This window comes from Lithobates pipiens, unplaced genomic scaffold, assembly GCF_037356315.1.
Source record: "Lithobates pipiens isolate NorthernLeopardFrog02 unplaced genomic scaffold, aLitPip1_a1.2 Scaffold_25, whole genome shotgun sequence".
Taxonomy (NCBI): domain Eukaryota; kingdom Metazoa; phylum Chordata; class Amphibia; order Anura; family Ranidae; genus Lithobates; species Lithobates pipiens.
In genome coordinates, this window is record NW_027507787.1 from 165,473,346 (window position 1) to 165,491,412 (window position 18,067).

An 18,067-nucleotide genomic window follows, 5' to 3' on the forward strand; every position below is an offset into this window, starting at 1 on the left:
ACATTCTTTGGATGTAGTGAGAGCAGTCAAAATCTATTTGAAGGTTGCTCGGATTTGGAAAACAGATGTTTTTTTTTTTTTTGCCTGAAGGTCCTGGAAAGGGACAGGCAGCGTTTACATCTACTATTGCCAAATGGATTCGGCAAGTAATTATTCAAGCTTATGGTTTGAAGAGGAACGTTCCACCTTTTCAAATCAAAGCGCACTCCACCAGGGCTATTTGTGCTTCATGGGCAGTTCATCACCAAGCCTCCATGGCTCAAATCTGCAAAGCTGCAACTCAGTCCATACATTCACCATATTTTTTCAGGTGGATGTAAGAAGGCATGATGATATCACCTTTGAGCGCAGTGTGCTGCAGGCAGCAGTATAAGGTCCTCAGGTCTGATTGCACCCTACTCTTGTTTGTGTCTCCCTCCCTCAGATAGCATTGCTCTGGGACATCCCATACAGTAATTACTGTGGCTCTGTGTCCAGTGATGTACGATAAAGAAAATAGTATTTTTATAACAGCTTACCTGTAAAATCCTTTCTTTGGAGTATATCACGGGACACAGAGGTCCCCCCCCCCTCTTTTTGGTTACATGTGTATTGTTTTGCTACAAAACTGAGGTATCCCAGTAAGGGGAGGGGTTATATGGGGAGTTGAACTTCCTGTCTAGGGTGTGCCAGTGTCCATCAACTGAAGGTGCCATTTAACTCATACAGTAATTACTGTGGCTCTGTGTCCCGTGATGTACTCCAGGAAAAGGATTTTACAGATAAGCTGTTATAAAAATCCTATTTGCTAATTTTTATAACAGAAATTAAAAAAAACGTTTTTTTTTTTTAAACATTCTTCGTCTTTTTTTGTTTGTCTAGCAAAAAATAAAAAACCCAGTGGTGATTAAAAAAATCACCAAAAGAAATCTCTATCTGTCTCAAAAAAATGCTAAAAATGTGTCATATGGGTACAGTGTTGCATGACCACGCAATTGTCATTCAAAGTGCAACAGCGCTGAAAGCTGAAAATTGGCCTGGGCAGGAAGGGGGTATAAGTGCCCAGTAAGCAAGTGGTTAAAAAACAGAGTGTATTGTTTTCAATCCACATGTAGATGAATTTGCAGTGAGATAAGAGGAGCAGAGGCAATTTGCTGAGCAGATATTAAAAACTATACCTAATTTTTTTTTCAAAGCAAGCGAAAATAAAGCTTCACCGAAATACATTGGAGTTACAAGGGAAAGTGAAATTAAGGCGTGGTGGTTTGCATTGGCTTAAAAATTTGCAATGTGCTTTTAGTTCTTTTCAGTTTTTTTATTTTTTTATTTTGTTGCTTATTTATTATGCATTTTTTGGTAATTGATGTTTTTATTTCCAAAAACAAAACAAAAAGGAAAGCAAACACATACAAATAGTAATTTAAACATGTGGAGAGCCAGTACAGTGCTCTATACCAATGTTTTTTGTTTTTGTTTTTGTGTATGACATTTGTATTTGATGGTTTTTAACATACACAAATAAAAGACACACAAAAAATATATGAAAAAACACAATTATAGTATTGTATATTGTGTATTTTCCATATTTTTGAATTACTGTTTTAAGCAATAAAATACATTAAAAATAAAAAAAATATATCCTTGTGTATTGTAAAAAAACAAAGAGATAAAAAATAACTTAAAAAAATGTAGACATGCGGTATACAACATTGTGTTTTATTTTTCAGTATATGGTACTGGTATTTGTCCTTTCTTAACATATAACAATAAAATACACAAACAGTGTGAAAAACGGAAAATTCTATACTCACCTTTCCGTAATTTTCCTTTCCTGACGCATCTTCATGGCACCACACACTGGGTTGTGACTCCGCCCCCACAACCTGACAGGATTGGTTAACTATAAATTTGAAGGGGAGACCTCCCGCTGCATTCTCTGTAAATATCAACATAAATTAAATAAACGGGAGGGATTTGTGTGGTGCCATGAAGATGCGTCAGGAAAGGAAAATTACGGAAAGGTGAGTATAGAATTTTCCGTTTTCCTGACGCCTTCATGGCAGCACACACTGGGAAATAACTCGCCAGACGGGTGGGTAAATGCAAAATATATTTAATTCCTATAATGCCGAAGAGTTGGCTCTAATAACAGATCTACCAAACTCTGCCAAGGACAAAAGGGCAGAGTTCACTCTATAGTGAGAAATGAAGGTATGTTCAGAAGACCATGTAGCTGCCCTACAAATCGTCTCCGGAGAAACTCTGCAATATGCCGCCCAGGAAGTAGCCACTGCCCTAGTAGAATGAGCCCTGACGCCCTCTGGAATCGTCAAATGTTGCGTAGAATATGCCTTTTTAATGGCCCTCACCAACCAGGTCGCAATAGTGCGTGAGGAAGCTGGCATTCCGCGTCTAGTTCCATGAGGAATAACAAAGAGAGAGTCCGTTTTCCTAACAGAGGTTGTAGCTGACAGGTAGTTGGTGATGGTGGATTTAATGTCCAGCGGATGAGGATATCCCTGATCATCAGTGAAGGATGGAAGGACAATATCTTGGTTATAGTGAAAGGAAGAAGCCACTTTGGGTATAAAACGATCTGAGGGTCTAAGAACTACCCTGTCTGGAAAGAAAACCAGATAAGGCTCCGAAATAACCAAGGCTTGAATTTCCGACACTCTCTTGGCCGATGTTATGGCAATCAGAAAGGCAAGCTTCAAGGTCAGGTCCCATAGTGAGATAGATTCCGCAGGAATAAATGGTGTACTAGAAAAAGCGTGGAGAACTACCGATAGATCCCATGCCGGAAACATAGGCTTCCTAGGAGGCTTTATCTTCAGACTAGCCTTCAGAAATTGGATGACCAGAGGATGAAAAGCCCATTTGGTGCCTGTTTTAGCCGAGAGAGCCGAAACCTGCACCTTGAGGGTGCTTGAACTGAGGCCTTTGTTAATTCCTGACTGAAGAAACTCCAGGATCTGAGGTGGTCCTGGAGCAAGAGGGTCCCAACCTTTCTTGGGCCATAAGGCAGAACTTTTCCCAAATTCTAGTATAGACGGAATTCGTGGAAACTTTCCTAGCCTGCATTAAAGTAGAAATGACCTCCTGGGAGCAGCCTTGCGCCTTCAACCTAGACCTTTCAACTTCCAGGCCATCAAATGTAACCTCTCGGGAGCAGGATGAAGAAACTGCCCCTGTGAGAGGAGGTTTGGTTCCAGTGGCAGAGCAATTGGTGGCTGGACACTGAGTTGTAGAAGAGTCGTAAACCACGGCCTCCTCGGCCAGAACGGAATTATTGCGATTACTGTTACTGAAGACCTCCGAAGTCTGGACAGGAACCTCGCAATTAGAGGAGTAGGCGGGAATATATACCCCAACTTGAAACTCCATTGATGTGTCAGGCAGTCTATTCCCTCGGCTGACGGAAACGGATTCCTCGACAGGAACCTGCGACATTTGGTGTTCAAGGGAGTAGCTGCTAGATCTATCTCCGGTGTCCCCCAGGTTCCCGTCAGGAAAGAAAAAATTTGAGGACTCAAAGACCATTCGTTGTTGGACAACGGCTTCCGACTCAGATAGTCGGCCAATACATTCTGTGTTGCTGGAACATATACTGCTCTCAAGTCTGCTAGGTGAACTTGGGCCCAATCCAAAATGGGACGAACTTCTTCCATCAAGGTGACACTCCTTGTACCTCCCTGTCTCTGCACATAAGATACTGCCACCTTGTTGTCCATCCTGATAAGCACGCTCTTCCCCGAGAGCAGAGATGTGAATGCCGTTAGGGCATGGAAGGCTGCTCTGAGTTCCAGAATATTGGAAACTACCCCTAGGGCTTGGAACTGCCACTGGCCCTGGACTGCTAGATCCTGGTAGTGTCCTCCCCAGCCGCTCTGACAGGCGTCCGAAGTCACCACTTCTGGGTCTGGAGGGACTATTGGCTTGAATTTCTCTAAATTGTACTGGTGTGTCCACCACCATACTGACTGTTTCACCGGCTTGGAAATGACAATAGTCTGATGCATGGACACTCCATTCCACTGCCTGAGAAAGGAGATTTGTAGGGTCCTCATGTGCCATTGGGACCATTGCACCATGGGTATGGTGGCCGACATGGATCCCAGCACGCTTAGACAGGCCCTGGCTGAAAGATGACTTGCTGACAGCAGTCTCCGCATCTTTTGAATTAGGAGCTGAATCTTTGCCTGTGGTAACTGAACTCTGTTCTGTTTGGTGTCCAGTTGTGCCCCTAGAAACACCATCTTCTGTGTAGGTTGTAAACTGCTTTTTCCGAAATTGACGATCCACCCGAAGTTGTGGAGAGTTGAAAGAAGAATTTCCCGATGGTGAAGTAATAACTCTTGACTTTTTGCTAACAGCAGGATGTCGTCTAAATAATGGTGAATTCGAAGACCTTTCCCCCTCAGGAACGCCACTAACGGTAGAAGAGTTTTGGTAAAGGTCCTGGGAGCCGACGAAATGCCGAATGGAAGGCATCAAAACTGGAAATGGGAATGATTGATGGAGAACCGAAGAAATTTCTGAAAGGCCGAATGTATTGGGATGTGAAGATAGGCGTCCGACAAATCTACGGACAGCATCCAATCGCCCAGATTTATTGCCAGGAGTATGGACTGGAGACTCTCCATTTTGAAAGCTTCTATTTTGATGTTCTTGTTGAGCTTCTTGAGATCCAGTACTGGACGAAAATCTCCTGTTCTCTTCCTTACCAAAAATAACGGGGAGTAGAAACCTCTCCCTCTTTGAGTTGATGGAACCTCCACAATAGCCCCCTTCTGTTTTAGATCCGCTACATATTCTATCAGGAGGCTTTTCCTGAATAGTGTGGAAGGCATTCTGGTAGGCTGAAAGTGGTTGCCTGGAAACCCGTTGATGAATTCCCACTTGTGCCCATACCTGATTGTGGACAGTGCCCAATTGTCCTGTATATGACTTGCCCAGATCCGAATAAACCCTCTTAGCCTGGCGCCCACCTGGGCTGGGTGAGCGGGCAAACTTTCAAAAGGATTTAGGATGCTCCCCTGCGGGTGTAGCCTTGGTCTTTTGCATTCTCAGAAAAGAAGGCTTGGTATTCTTCCAATCCCTCCTGAATTCTCTGCCGGGACGATAGGATCTGGACTCTCTATACTTGTCCGGAAGATTTCGCCTGAAAGAAGGCCCTTTGTGAACTTTGGGTCTTCTGTCGGAGGGAATCAGACCAGACTTCCCTCCTGTGACTTTGGAAATAGCCGAATCCAGTTAATACGCTTTCTTTAACTCCAAGTCCATTTTACGGTCCAATACGTCTTTAAAAGAGACCGCATCTTCAATGGGAAAAGTGACATGACGGGCCAGGCGCATCAGGGAGGAATCCACTATGGGAGCATTAATCAGAGGTTTAACCTTTGATTCGTCCAGCGGATACATCTTCGCTAACCTGTTTGCTATGCTCGGACGCTTGTCTGATTCCCACTCATCTTTAATAAGATCTCCGAGTTCCTCAATAAATGGGAAGGACTCTGGTCGTCTTTTTAAATTGGGAAAGTACTTGCGGGTCTTCTGAGGTACAGGAATAATATCCTCCCAGCCGATAGCCTCCTTGACCGATTTTGCAAATGGTTCCACCAAAGAAAAATCAAATCCTGCAGACACTTCCTGGCCGTCATTATCTGAGGATGATTCTGAAGCTTGAGAATGATATGTGTGCTCAGTGGATGTGCTAGGGCCTGCCACCTCCATAGCAGGTGCTGTTGCCAAAATAGATTCACGCACTGATTCCCTTATGAGGTCAGTCGCAATTCTGGCGTCTGCTTCCTTCTCTTTAGTTGCTTCATTGAAGCAAGAGCGACAGGCAAGCTTCTCCGGAAGGGCCGGTGCGCCACATATCCAGCAGGCGTTAGCTGCGGGTCTGGTGCGATGGCTGTGATGAGAGGAAGGAGACCTGTGGTCCGAGCGGCTATGCCGAGTGCGACCGTGGTGGGAGCGACCATGTCTCTGACGAGATGAGGACCTGGAGCGACTTCTGTGCGATCTCCTGCTGGAAGTGCGATTTGAGCCTCTTCCATGCCTGGGACTTGCTCCCCTTGATCTGGTAGGGCTGCAAGAAAAGCAGCATCTTTAGCAGTCGGCACTCTTTTTTCCCCTTCAATACTCACCTACGACTTTGTAGAGCCTCTTACCTTTCCAGCTGTCGATGGTCTGCGTGGGCAGTGGACTCCATGAAAAAAGGTAGACAGAGTAGGCTGAAGGGAAGAAGAAAAGAATTTTCCTTGCGATACCGATAATAAACAAATAATTAGAAAACACACACATTTTTTTTTTTTTAAAAAGAATTTTTTTTTTTTTTGGAAACCTGTCCCTTTAAAAAATTTAGCATCTGCAAAATAGGAGGCAGTATACATACACAAAGAACTATGCAGCTACAGTAAAAAAAATAAGGAATATTCTTACCTTATCCAGTTGATAATCGAAATACAGGGCAGTATCTTGAAAACAGCAGTATGCAGAAGCATACAGCTGTGATTTTAAAAACGGCGCCAAAACGGCGCCGAATGACGCTCCGCGCATGCGCAGAACGGCTCGAGGACGCCGGCGCCATCTTGGAAGAGGGAAAAACCCTCTCTTAGCTTAACAAATGAGAAAATAGGCAGAAAAAACCCTACAGAGGAAAGGATACCACATTTCCTTGTGTTTTTGTTATATTTGTTTTTAATTGATCAGTAATCATGCACAATGTTATTAAAAACATAAAAACATTTTTTGTGTGCCTTTTTAATATCACGATTGGTTTTGTTTGCAATCATGTGGGTTTTGTTTATAAACAAAGTCATGTCACATAGCGAAATGGGTACAAAATTCCAATGTTTTTGTTTTTTACCTTTCAGTACTACATGGGTTTTAATTAAATAAAAAAAATAAAAAAATTAAATGCAAAATTGGTCCTTTTGATGCAAACATTAACAGATAACATTATCATGTACAAATACTATAGATTCTCTTTAGCTGCCTATATAAAGGGGAAAAAAAAAGGAAAATTGGAAGCAGGAACCACTGCAGGATTGTCATTGACTAAAAATGCAATATTTTTAGATTGAAGTTTGGGAACAGCAGGAGCTCAGTAAGACCGTTTCGTTTGACAGCTGTTTAATAGACCCGTCGCCGTTCCAGCTGGTGGAGAGGACTTCCCTTCATAAGGTGCGTCACACAGCCCTGACCTTGCAGGATGCTGGGAGAGGCAAGATGGGGGACATTTTGTATGCAACCGTAGACACTTATCATGGGGGTGAACATTAGCAGTGGATGGGTTTCTAACTTGCCTGACTGGTTGCCTTCTACAAGTCTGGTCAACCAGCAAGAACCTGACCCAATAATACCTTGAAATAAATCAGACACTTGTTTGCTGGAAAGGCTTTTTTTTACAGTAAGAGCTCTGAAAATGTAAAATACACTATATTGTCAAAACTTTTGGGACACCTACCTTTACACACATGAACTTTAATGGTATCCCATTCTTAGTTCATAGGGTTCAATACTGAGTTGGCCTACCCTTTGCAGCTATAACAGCTTCAACTCTTCTGGGAAGGCTGTCCACAAGGTTTAGCAGTGTGTCTATGGGAATGTTTGACCATTCTTCCAGAAGTGCATTTGTGAGGTCGGGCACTGATTTTTGACGAGAAGGCCTGGCTCGCAGTCTCTGCTCTAATTCATCCCAAAGGTGTTGAGGTCAGGACTCTGTGTAGGCCAGTCAATTTTCTCCACCCCAAACTCACTCACATTCATCTCTTTATGGACCTTGCTTTGTGCACTGGTGTGCAGTCATGTTGGTACATGAAGGGGCCAACCCTAAGCTGTTCCCACAAAGTTGGGAGCATGAAATTGTCCAAAAGGTCTTGGTATGCTGATACCTTAAGAGTTCCCCTCACTGGAACTAAGGGGCCAAGTCCAACCCCTGAAAAACAACCCCACACCATAATCCCCCTCCACCAAATGATTTGGACCAGTGCACAAAGCAAGGTCAATAAAGACATGGATGAGGTGTTCTATCGGGTTGAGGTCAGGACTCTGCGCAGGCCAGTCAAATTCCTTCACCCCTAACTCGCTCATCCATGTCTTTATGGACCGTGCTTTGTGCACTCGCCGAAATCATTTGGTGAAGGAGGGTTATGGTCTGGGGTTGTTTTTCAGGGATTGGGCTTGGCCCCTTAGTTCCAATGAAGGGAGCTCTTAAAGAGTAAGTAAAGTCTTCTTCTTTAATTGTACCTACAGGTAAGCCTATAAGAAGGTTTACCTGTAGGTACTGTAAATATCTCCTAAACATAATACGCCGCAGATGATGTCATGCGCGCTGAAGGAACGGCTGACCATGCGATTTCTTCAGGGCCCTGTGACATGACTGGCAGGTGGGTGAGTGACATCATCGCAGCTTCGGCCAATCACCGAGTTGGAGCCTGGGAACCCGGAAAAAACATTGGGGAAGATGTCATCCGTCTCAGCGGTGTGCGGGTGCTGCTGCAGGGCTTTGTTCTAACGTGAGTATTTCATAATGAGCTAGTATGCATCGCATACTAGCTCATTATGCCTTTGTCTTACATGTTTTTTTATTTTATTTTTTAGGGTTTACAACCTCTTTAAGGCATCAGCATACCAAAACATTTTGGACAATTTCAAGCTCCTAGCTTTGTGAGAACAGTTTGGGTCCCTTCCTGTTCCAACATGACTGCGCACCATTACACAAAGCAAGGTCCATAAAGATATGGATGAGCTGCAATCTTCCGGTGCTGTGGGGGGTAATGTGAGCCGCTGAACCTGTTGCAAGTGTGACAGACCATGCAGCACTCAGCTTGGGTGCTTCCGTCAATATACAGCTTCCTCCAGTCTGGAACCAGGAACCCAGCATTATAGCTGAGCACCCAAGAACTAGGCGACACTAGCTTAGGTGCAAACTGAAACTCACTTTATTGTAAACTCACACAGTATATATATAGTACACAAGATCAGGTAAGAGGCTGATCACATTATCCTAAACAATTAGCACATGTAAGGAACAGCCAACATAAACAAGAGGCTACCCTGCAGTCCCCTTCAAAAGCCCCTGTCCAGGTTGGGTCTGTCACAGCAAGCACTTGTCAAGAGTGCCAGCTATGCCTGCTTGTAAAGGGTAGGCATATTTGGTACTCTTGATCAGCGATCCCCGACCTTTGTGGCACCAAAAAGTGTGCCAAGGACACCGGGGGTTGGGGGGGGGGTAAACGTTTTTTTGTGGGCAATGGCTGGTGTGGGCGTTTAAATCATCACGGCACCATGCTTGTTATGGTGTCAGGGTGATTGAAGTGCATTATTTCTCTTATTACATTGTAGTAATAAATTAAATATTTAAACTCACCATAATGCAGAATCAGTGGGAGTTCTGAGCGTGTCACGTTCCTTGTCAAAGTCACTCAAATCCTTATGCTTTCCCATTTGTTTCTGCTTTCAACACATCAACTTCAGGGACAACACGTTCACTTGCTGCCTAATATAACCCATCCACTTTCAGATGCCATAATGGAATAATCAATGTTATTTACTTTTCCTGTCAGCAGTGATAATGGTATGGCTGATCAGTTTATATATGCTTTATTCATGTTTTATTTGCAAAAAAAATTTCCCTTGAAAGTAGGGTTACCCTTAAATCTAACTATGTAACTATAAGTTTTTATTGTGAAGGATGCTCCATGATGTCTTATTCCCATTCTTTCTCCCCTGCAGACGCATACACTGTTTTCACTGCTCGGTCTTAGCCAGGCTTATATCACCAACGGAGGGAAGCTCAGAGGAGTCATCGCTCTAAAGGAGGTATGTACAGTAAAGGCTTCAATAATTAACACTAAAAATGAGACCACTAAAAAGATATGAGACATAAAAACCATATACTTAGATATACATTAATGAAGTATATTAATCTTATTTCATAAGACAAGTGAGAAAGGGCAGTTAACCAAAGCAACCAATCAGGATCCTTCCTTTGACTGTGTGTTTAACCACTTTAGCCCCAGAATGTTTTACCCCCAGCCCAGGTCATTTTTTGCGATATGGCGCCTTGTTACTTTAACTTTACCCACAAATAGAGCTTCCTTTTGGGGGTATTTGATTACCTCTGTGTTTTTTTGTTTTTTTTTCGCTATAGACAAAAAAAAGACAATTTTGAAAAAAAAAAAACAATATTGTTTACTTTTTGCTATAAAGCACACCCAATAAAAAAATTTAAAAAATCTAATTTCTTCATGAATTTAGGCCAACATGTTTTTGGTAAAAAAAAAAATCCCAAGAAGCGTATATTGATTGCTTTGTGCAAAAGTTATAGCGTCTACAAACTATGGGATATTTTTATGGAATTTTTATTTTTTTATACTAGTAATGGCGGCGAATGAGTGACTGCGACACTGCGGCCGACAAATTGGACACCTAACTGACACATTTGACACCTTTTGGGAACCACTAATACAGTGATTAGTGCTAAAAAAAATATGCACTGACACTGTACTAATGACACTGGCAGGGAAGGGGGTTAACATCAGGGGCGATCAAAGGGTTAAATGTGCTTCTAGGGCATGTTTTCTGACTTTGGGGGGAATGCTGTGACTGGGGAAGACAGAAATCTCTGTTTCTGCTTTGTAAAAACACAAGCTCTCCTTCTTCCTCTCACAAAACGGCGGTCTGCCTTTCCAGTGAACGATCAGAGGCTCCCAGCGGACATTGCATCCGCCAGCCAGGGCCGTCTTTATGGCAGGGCAAAAGGGGCAGCTGCCCTGGGCCCTGTCATTGTTGTGGGGCCCAAGGCAGCTGCCTCATACTTGCCAACTATCCCAGTTTAAATTGCCTTGTCCTTTGAAGATTTAGTCCTGTGCTGTGTCCCGATATCTCAGTGTGAAGTGCTGGTACTAATGCTGCCCAGCTCTGCCCTATTGCTGTGTACAGTTGACCTGCAGACCCTGTGTTTACATGTAAATAACCGGCATTCATATGTAAATAGGGGCAGCATTACTAAGTAAATCTGAGCCATTGATATGTAAATATGGGCAGCATTCGTATGTATATCATGCTCCCCTGCAGTGAGGAGATGATGTGCTGTAACCTCTATCAACTAATCAGTGCATTTAATGTGTGCTGTAACCTCTAGCAACCAGTCAGCAAGCAGTAATGATATGCTGTAACTGCTGGCAACCAAATCACAATTTCTGCCTGATCTGATACAGTAAACTGATTCTAAGTCTATCTGCTATTTATTGTATGTCTCAGAGCAGGTGGAGAGTGAAATTGCATGGGGGGGGCCCCAAGAATTTTTTTTGCCCATGGTCCAATCAATATTGAAGACGGCCCTGCCACCAGCTGCACGTTTGCCCCAGATCCTGTGCACGAAAACACATACCTGTACGTTATTTCACGCAGGAGGGCCGCCCTGCCACAGTATATCTGCTTGGGGCGGTCCAAAAGCTGTTAAAGAAGACCTGTATTCAAATGGTAAAATTTATTAAAAAAAATATATATATATATTATTTTTAGTTTTGAATATAGTAGAGGGGAATTCCCCTCACTTCCTGTCCTAAAGACACAGAATTTTTTTTTCCCTAAAGAACATTTGCAAAATAAATAAATATATATAAATATATATATATATATATATATATATATACATACACACACACACACACACAATATATTGTTATATATATATATACATTATCTCACAAAAGTGAGTACACCCCTCACATTTTTGTAACATGTGACAACACTGAAGAAATGACACTTTGCTATTGCTACAATATAAAGTAGTGAGTGTACAGCTTGTACAGTATAACAGTAAATTTTCTGTCCCCTCAAAATAACTCAACACACAGCCATTAATGTCTAAACCACTGGCAATAAATGTGAGTAAACCCCTAAGTGAAAATGTCCAAATTTGTCCCTATTAGCCATTTTCCCTTCCTGGTGTCATGTGACTTGTTAGTGTTACAAGGTCTCAGGTATAAATGGGGAGCAGGTGTGTTAAATTTGGTGTTATCGCTCTCACTCTTTTATACTGGCCACTGGATGTTCAACATGGCATCTCATGGAAAGAACTCTCTGAGGATCTGAAAAAAAGAATTATTGCTCACTTTTGTTGCCAGCGGGTTAGAAAAATGTGAGGGGTGTACTCACTTTTGTGAGATACGTTATATATACAGTATATGAAAAAGAACATTTGCAAAAATAAAGATGTATAATAACCAGTGGCCCCCCCAAAAAAAAAGCATGATTTTGATACTTTTTTTTTTCCACTGTACAACAAAGTAAAACATTTCTGTTTCTGATTTCAACTTAACCAATGCAGCCGGTGTCACCAATGCAGCCGGTGTCACCAATGCAAGCTGTGTCCCCAGTGCAGCCTGTGTCACCAAAGCAGCCGGTGGCACCAATGCAAGCTGTGTCCTCAGTGCAGTCGGTATCACCAATTCAAGCTGTGTCCCCAGTGCGGCCGGTGTCCCCAGTGCGGCCGGTGTCCCCAATGCAGCCTGTTTCCCCAGTGCAGCCTGTGTCGCCAATTCAAGCTGTGTCCCCAGTGCGGCCGGTGTCCCCAGTGCGGCCGGTGTCACCAATGCAGGCTGTGACCCCAGTGCGGCCGGTGTCACCAATGCAAGCTGTGACCCCAGTGCGGCCGGTCTCACCAATGCAAGCTGTAACCCCAGTGCGGCCGGTCTCACCAATGCAGCCGGTCTCACCAATGCACCCTGTGTCCCCAGTGCACCCTGTGTCCCCAGTGCACCCTGTGACCCCAGTGAGGCCTGTGACCCCAGTGCAGCCGGTCACACCAATGCAGCTGATCTCACCAATGCAAGCTGTGTCCCCAGAGCAGCCGGTGTCAACAATTCAAGCTGTGTCCCCAGTGCAGCCTGTTTCCCCAGTGCAGCCTGTGTCACCAATTCAAGCTGTGTCCTCAGTTCAGCCTGTGTCCCCAATGCAGTGGTGGTACTGGAGGGGGGTGGTGGGCTGGTGGCATTCGAGGGGTGGTGGTGGCACAGTCTGGAGGGGGGGTGGTGGCACAGTCTGGAGGGGGGGTGGTGGTAACGGCACTGGAGGGGGGGGTGGTGGTGGCACTAGAGGGGGGGTGGTGGTGGCACAGTCAGGGGGGGTGGTGGAGGCACTAGAGGGGGGGTGGTGGTGGCACAGTCCGGGGGGGTGGTGGCACAGTCTGGAGGGGTGGTGGTGGCAGTCTGGAGGGGGGGTGGTGGGCTGGTGGTACTGGAGGGGGGATGGTGGCATTGGAGGGAGGGGTGGCACTGGAGGGCGGTGGTGGCAGTCTGGAGGGGAGGTGGTGGTGGAACAGTCGGGAGGGGTGGTGGTGGAACAGTCTGGAGGGGTGGTGGCACAGTCTGGAGGGGTGGTGGTGGTGGCACAGTCTGGAGGGGGGGTGGAGGGCTGGTGGCACTGGAGGGCGGGTGTTGGCACTGGAGGGGTGGTGGCACTGGAGGGGTGGTGGCACAGTCTGGGGGGATGGTGGCACAGTCTGGAGGGGTGGTGGTGGCACTGGAGGGGTGGTGGTGGCACTGGAGGGGGGGTGGTGGGCTAGTGGCACTCGAGGGGTGGTGGTGGCACAGTCTGGAGGGGGGGTGGTGGCACAGTCTGGAGGGGGGTGGTGGTAGCGGCACTGGAGGGGGGTGGTGGAGGCACTGGAGGGGGGGTGGTGGGGGCACTGGAGGGGTGATGGCACAGTCTGGAGGGGTGGTGGTGGCACAGGCTGGAGGGGTGGTGGTGGCAGTCTGGAGAGGGGGTGGTGGGCTGATGGTACTGGAGGGGGGATGGTGGCATTGGAGGGAGGGGTGGCACTGGAGGGCGGTGGTGGCAGTCTGGAGGGGTGGTGGTGGTGGAACAGTCTGGAGGGGTGGTGGTGGAACAGTCTGGAGGGGTGGTGGCACAGTCTGGAGGGGGGATGGAGGGCTGGTGGCACTGGAGGGCGGGTGGTGGCACTGGAGGGGTGGTGGCACAGTCTGGGGGGGGTGGTGGCACAGTCTGGAGGGGGGTGGTGGTGGCACTGGAGGGGTGGTGGTGGCACTGGAGGGGGGGTGGTGGGCTAGTGGCACTCGAGGGGGGGTGGTGGCACAGTCTGGAGGGGGGTGGTGGCACAGTCTGGAGGGGGGTGGTGGTAGCGGCACTGGAGGGGGGTGGTGGAGGCACTGGAGGGGGGTGGTGGGGGCACTGGAGGGGTGATGGCACAGTCTGGAGGGGTGGTGGTGGCACAGGAGGGGGGGGTAGTGGCAGTCTGGAGGGGGGGGTGGGCTGGTGGCACTATGGTGGCACTGGAGGGGTGGTGGTGGCATTGGAGGGAGGGGTGGCACTGGAGGGAGGTGGTGGCACAGTCTGGAGGGGCGGTGGTGGCAGTCTGGAGGGGAAGTGGTGGAACAGTCTGGAGGGGTGGTGGTGGCACTGGAGGGCGGGTGGCACAGTCTGGAGGGGTGGTGGTGGCACTGGAGAGGGTGGTGGCACTGGAGAGGGGGTGGTGGGCTGGTGGCACTGGAGGGGTGGTGGTGGCACTGGAGGGAGGTGGTGGCACAGTCTGGAGGGGCGGTGGTGGCACAGTCTGGAGGGGGGTGGTGGAACAGTCTGGAGGGGGGTGGTGGAACAGTCTGGAGGGGGGTGGTGGAACAGTCTGGAGGGGGTGGTGGAACAGTCTGGAGGGGGTGGTGGAACAGTCTGGAGGGGGATGGGGTGGAACAGTCTTGGGGGGGGTGTGGTGGAACAGTCCAGAGGGGGGGGGTGGTGGTGGCACTGGAGGGGAGGTGGTGGCACTGGAGGGGGGGTGGTGGGCTAGTGGCACTCGAGGGGTGGTGGTGGCACAGTCTGGAGGGGGGTGGTGGTAGCGGCACTGGAGGGGGGTGGTGGAGGCACTGGAGGGGGGGTGGTGAGGGCACTGGAGGGGTGATGGCACAGTCTGGAAGGGTGGTGGTGGTGGCACAGGAGGGGGGGTGGTGGCAGTCTGGAGGGGGGGTGGGCTGGTGGCACTGGAGGGGTGGTGGTGGCATTGGAGGGAGGGGTGGCACTGGAGGGAGGTGGTGGCACAGTCTGGAGGGGCGGTGGTGGCAGTCTGGAGGGGAAGTGGTGGAACAGTCTGGAGGGGTGGTGGTGGCACTGGAGGGCGGGTGGCACAGTGTGGAGGGGTGGTGGTGGCACTGGAGGGGGTGGTGGCACTGGAGAGGGGGTGGTGGGCTGGTGACACTGGAGGGGGGGTGGTGGCACTGGAGGGGTGGTGGTGGCACTGGAGGGAGGTGGTGGCACAGTCTAGAGGGGCGGTGGTGGCACAGTCTGGAGGGGGGTGGTGGAACAGTCTGGAGGGGGGTGGTGGAACAGTCTGGAGGGGGTGGTGGAACAGTCTGGAGGGGGATGGGGTGGAACAGTCTGGAGGGGGATGGGGTGGAACAGTCTGGAGGGGGATGGGGTGGAACAGTCTGGGGGGGTGTGGTGGAACAGTCCGGAGGGGGGGTGGTGGTGGCACTGGAGGGGAGGTGGTGGCACAGTCTGGAGGGGTGGTGGTGGCACTGGAGGGCAGGTGGTGGCACTGGAGGGGGTGGCACAGTCTGGAGGGGTGGTGGTGGCACTGGAGGGGGGATGGTGGGCTGGTGGCACTGGAGGGGGGTGGCGGGCTGGCACAATCTGGATGTGGGGTTGGTGACTTACCACCAATCAATCTATGATCGATTCCCCCTCCTCAGAATCCTGCAGAGTGACGCAAAGGAATGCCTTGCTTCAGGGAGCTCCTCCCCCGCCTTCACTGAATTGACTGAAGTTTTTTGTGTCCGCCCCGCCTCCCTTACAGTCGCTCTGGATAGGCGGGGGCGGAGCCCACAGAGCACTTCTCTCACGCTGGTGAAGGAAGCCCCCCCCCTCACCACTGCATGAACCCGATAGTGAATAACACCACACACCCCCGGCCGGACAGTCAGGTGGGCCCCTCGGGCGGCGGGCGGAGGGCGGCGGGCGGGCTGCGGTGGGCCCCCTGAAGTGGCAGAGAATTACAGGGCCCAGTCGCACTTGCGACTGTTGCGACCCTGATAATTCCGCCACTGATAATAACAATAAAAAAGAGAACACTCACTAATAAATTCTAATAATAATATTATTATTACTAATAATAATAATAATACTAAAGAAAGCATATAAAAAAAATAAGATACTGGACATACATCTAGTACATATATTTATTAATAATAATAATAATAATAATAACAATAAAGAGAACACTTACTAGAATAAATCACTGTAATAATAATAATAATAATAATATTATTACTAATAATACTAAAGAGAACATATATAAAACAAATACTGTACATACATCTAGTACATACATTGAATAATCATAATAACAATAAAGAAAAGAATTACTTGAATAAATAAATAAATAATTTTAATAATTATACTAAGTATATAGTATATAATAATATAAATAATTATAAAAATATTTACAAAAAAAGAATAAATATAATAATAATAATTCTAAAAGTGTTTCATTTTATTTCTTCTCCTTTAGTTGCAAAAAGCCATAGAAGGTACAGCGCAGTCCGGCGTCCGACTACGACCCCCGTTCGCCAGCTTCAGAGATGCCAGCCGCTCCATGTCCCTGAGAAAATCCCATAGAGCTGTTCCAAAAGCACCACCTTCTCCTGACCCTTCCATGGTCCCAGACGATGCACCAACCTCGGCAGTCCCTGAAGTGACCCCGGATTCTGAGTTGGACGATCTGTCCGGTCAAGGATCAGAAAACGTGTCTCAGATCCTAAGGGACTTCCAGGTGTCTGCAGAACACAATGAAGATGAGGTGCCACTGTAGCCCAGACCCATAATTCCATGGGGCAGGGTATCCTATCCATGATCTTCTTCAGGGGTAGCATGGCTATCATGTGTTTTGGGAAGCAGAAGATGTGACAAAGGTTTTGAACGCTAGATGCTTTCTGTGACAAATTTCAAAAAAAGGCCCCTTGGAGAGGCCTCAGAAACGCTTTACATACTTACATTAAGTACGTGCCAATGTTTATGGAAACTGCTTAGGAAGAGCTTTATACAAACATTTAGGCTTGATACTGGTGGCCCTTTGGCACCAATATCCACATCTGCTTTGAAAATTTGTACCAAGCAACAACCTCAAAGGCTTCTAACTAGCCAAAGCTCTGCATTCCCAGCCAAAATATCTGGTGCCCAAGTTACATACCTTGACCAGCATCTACCGGAGTCCTGTGATGCCGGAGAGAAGAATGGCACTGGGGAATGGTCCCCAGCTCTAGATGGTCACTTTGCAGTCAATGCCACTGGAATTTTTTTCCTCCCCTTTGACCTTTGCCAATGAATGTGTAGGTGATACAAGACCCGGTCTTATTAAATTTTCCTCGGAAAGCTCAGTTAATTCGGAAGGAAAGAGAGTTGTTGACTTATCCAAAGGATTGGTCAGAGTGTGTTGGTTTGATAATTCTTATTCATTAATCAGTGGGATGTGATTAAATTTTTTTTATATAGATACCCATAAGATGCTCAAAACAAGTTTGATAGGGTGCTGGACCTAAAAGATAAGTAAAGTCCAGCTATAAATCAAATATTTTGAAGATGGGCAGAATGTTCCTTGGGATCCCATCAGCTCTCTGAAGACCATATACAAAGATGAAAGCCCCACAAGTCTAGCAATGGTCCAGTAAAATTTTATTGCTCACAACAAGTTAGGAAGAAATAACCAACGCATTTCAGGGGCTGAAAATTCCATCTTCATCAAAGCTAGGAAAACAATGCAACATACCTTATAATAAATCAGGAAATATAAAACAATTATTAAAAGCCTATAGGAACAAAGTATATGTCATAGAAACTATGTATATGTATTTATATATTTATATACATATAGTATATACAGTATCTCACAAAAGTGAGTACACTCCTCAAATTTTTGTAAATATTTTATTCTATCTTTTCATGTGACAACACTGAAGAAATGACACTTTGCTACAATGTAAAGTAGTGAGTGTACAGCTTGTATAACAGTGTAAATTTGCTGTCCCCTCAAAATAACTCTACAAACAGCCATTAATGCTTAAAC

The 18,067-nt window shown here is 46.7% G+C and overlaps 1 protein-coding gene across 4 annotated transcripts in view; it reads left to right on the plus strand.

Annotated features, from left to right (window-relative positions):
• The window catches only part of CLCN1 (chloride voltage-gated channel 1), a 238,176-nt gene extending 220,800 nt beyond the window's left edge, over positions 1-17,376 (plus strand). For all 4 annotated transcript variants that reach the window (XM_077455098.1, XM_077455099.1, XM_077455097.1 and 1 more), the window contains exons 21-23: positions 7,066-7,170; positions 9,724-9,810; positions 16,517-17,376. In XM_077455098.1, the coding sequence (XP_077311224.1) occupies positions 7,066-7,170; positions 9,724-9,810; positions 16,517-16,816 (492 nt within the window). In that variant the 3' untranslated portion in view covers positions 16,817-17,376. The remainder of the gene's footprint in view (positions 1-7,065; positions 7,171-9,723; positions 9,811-16,516) is intronic.
• The last annotated feature ends 691 nt before the right edge of the window (positions 17,377-18,067 follow it).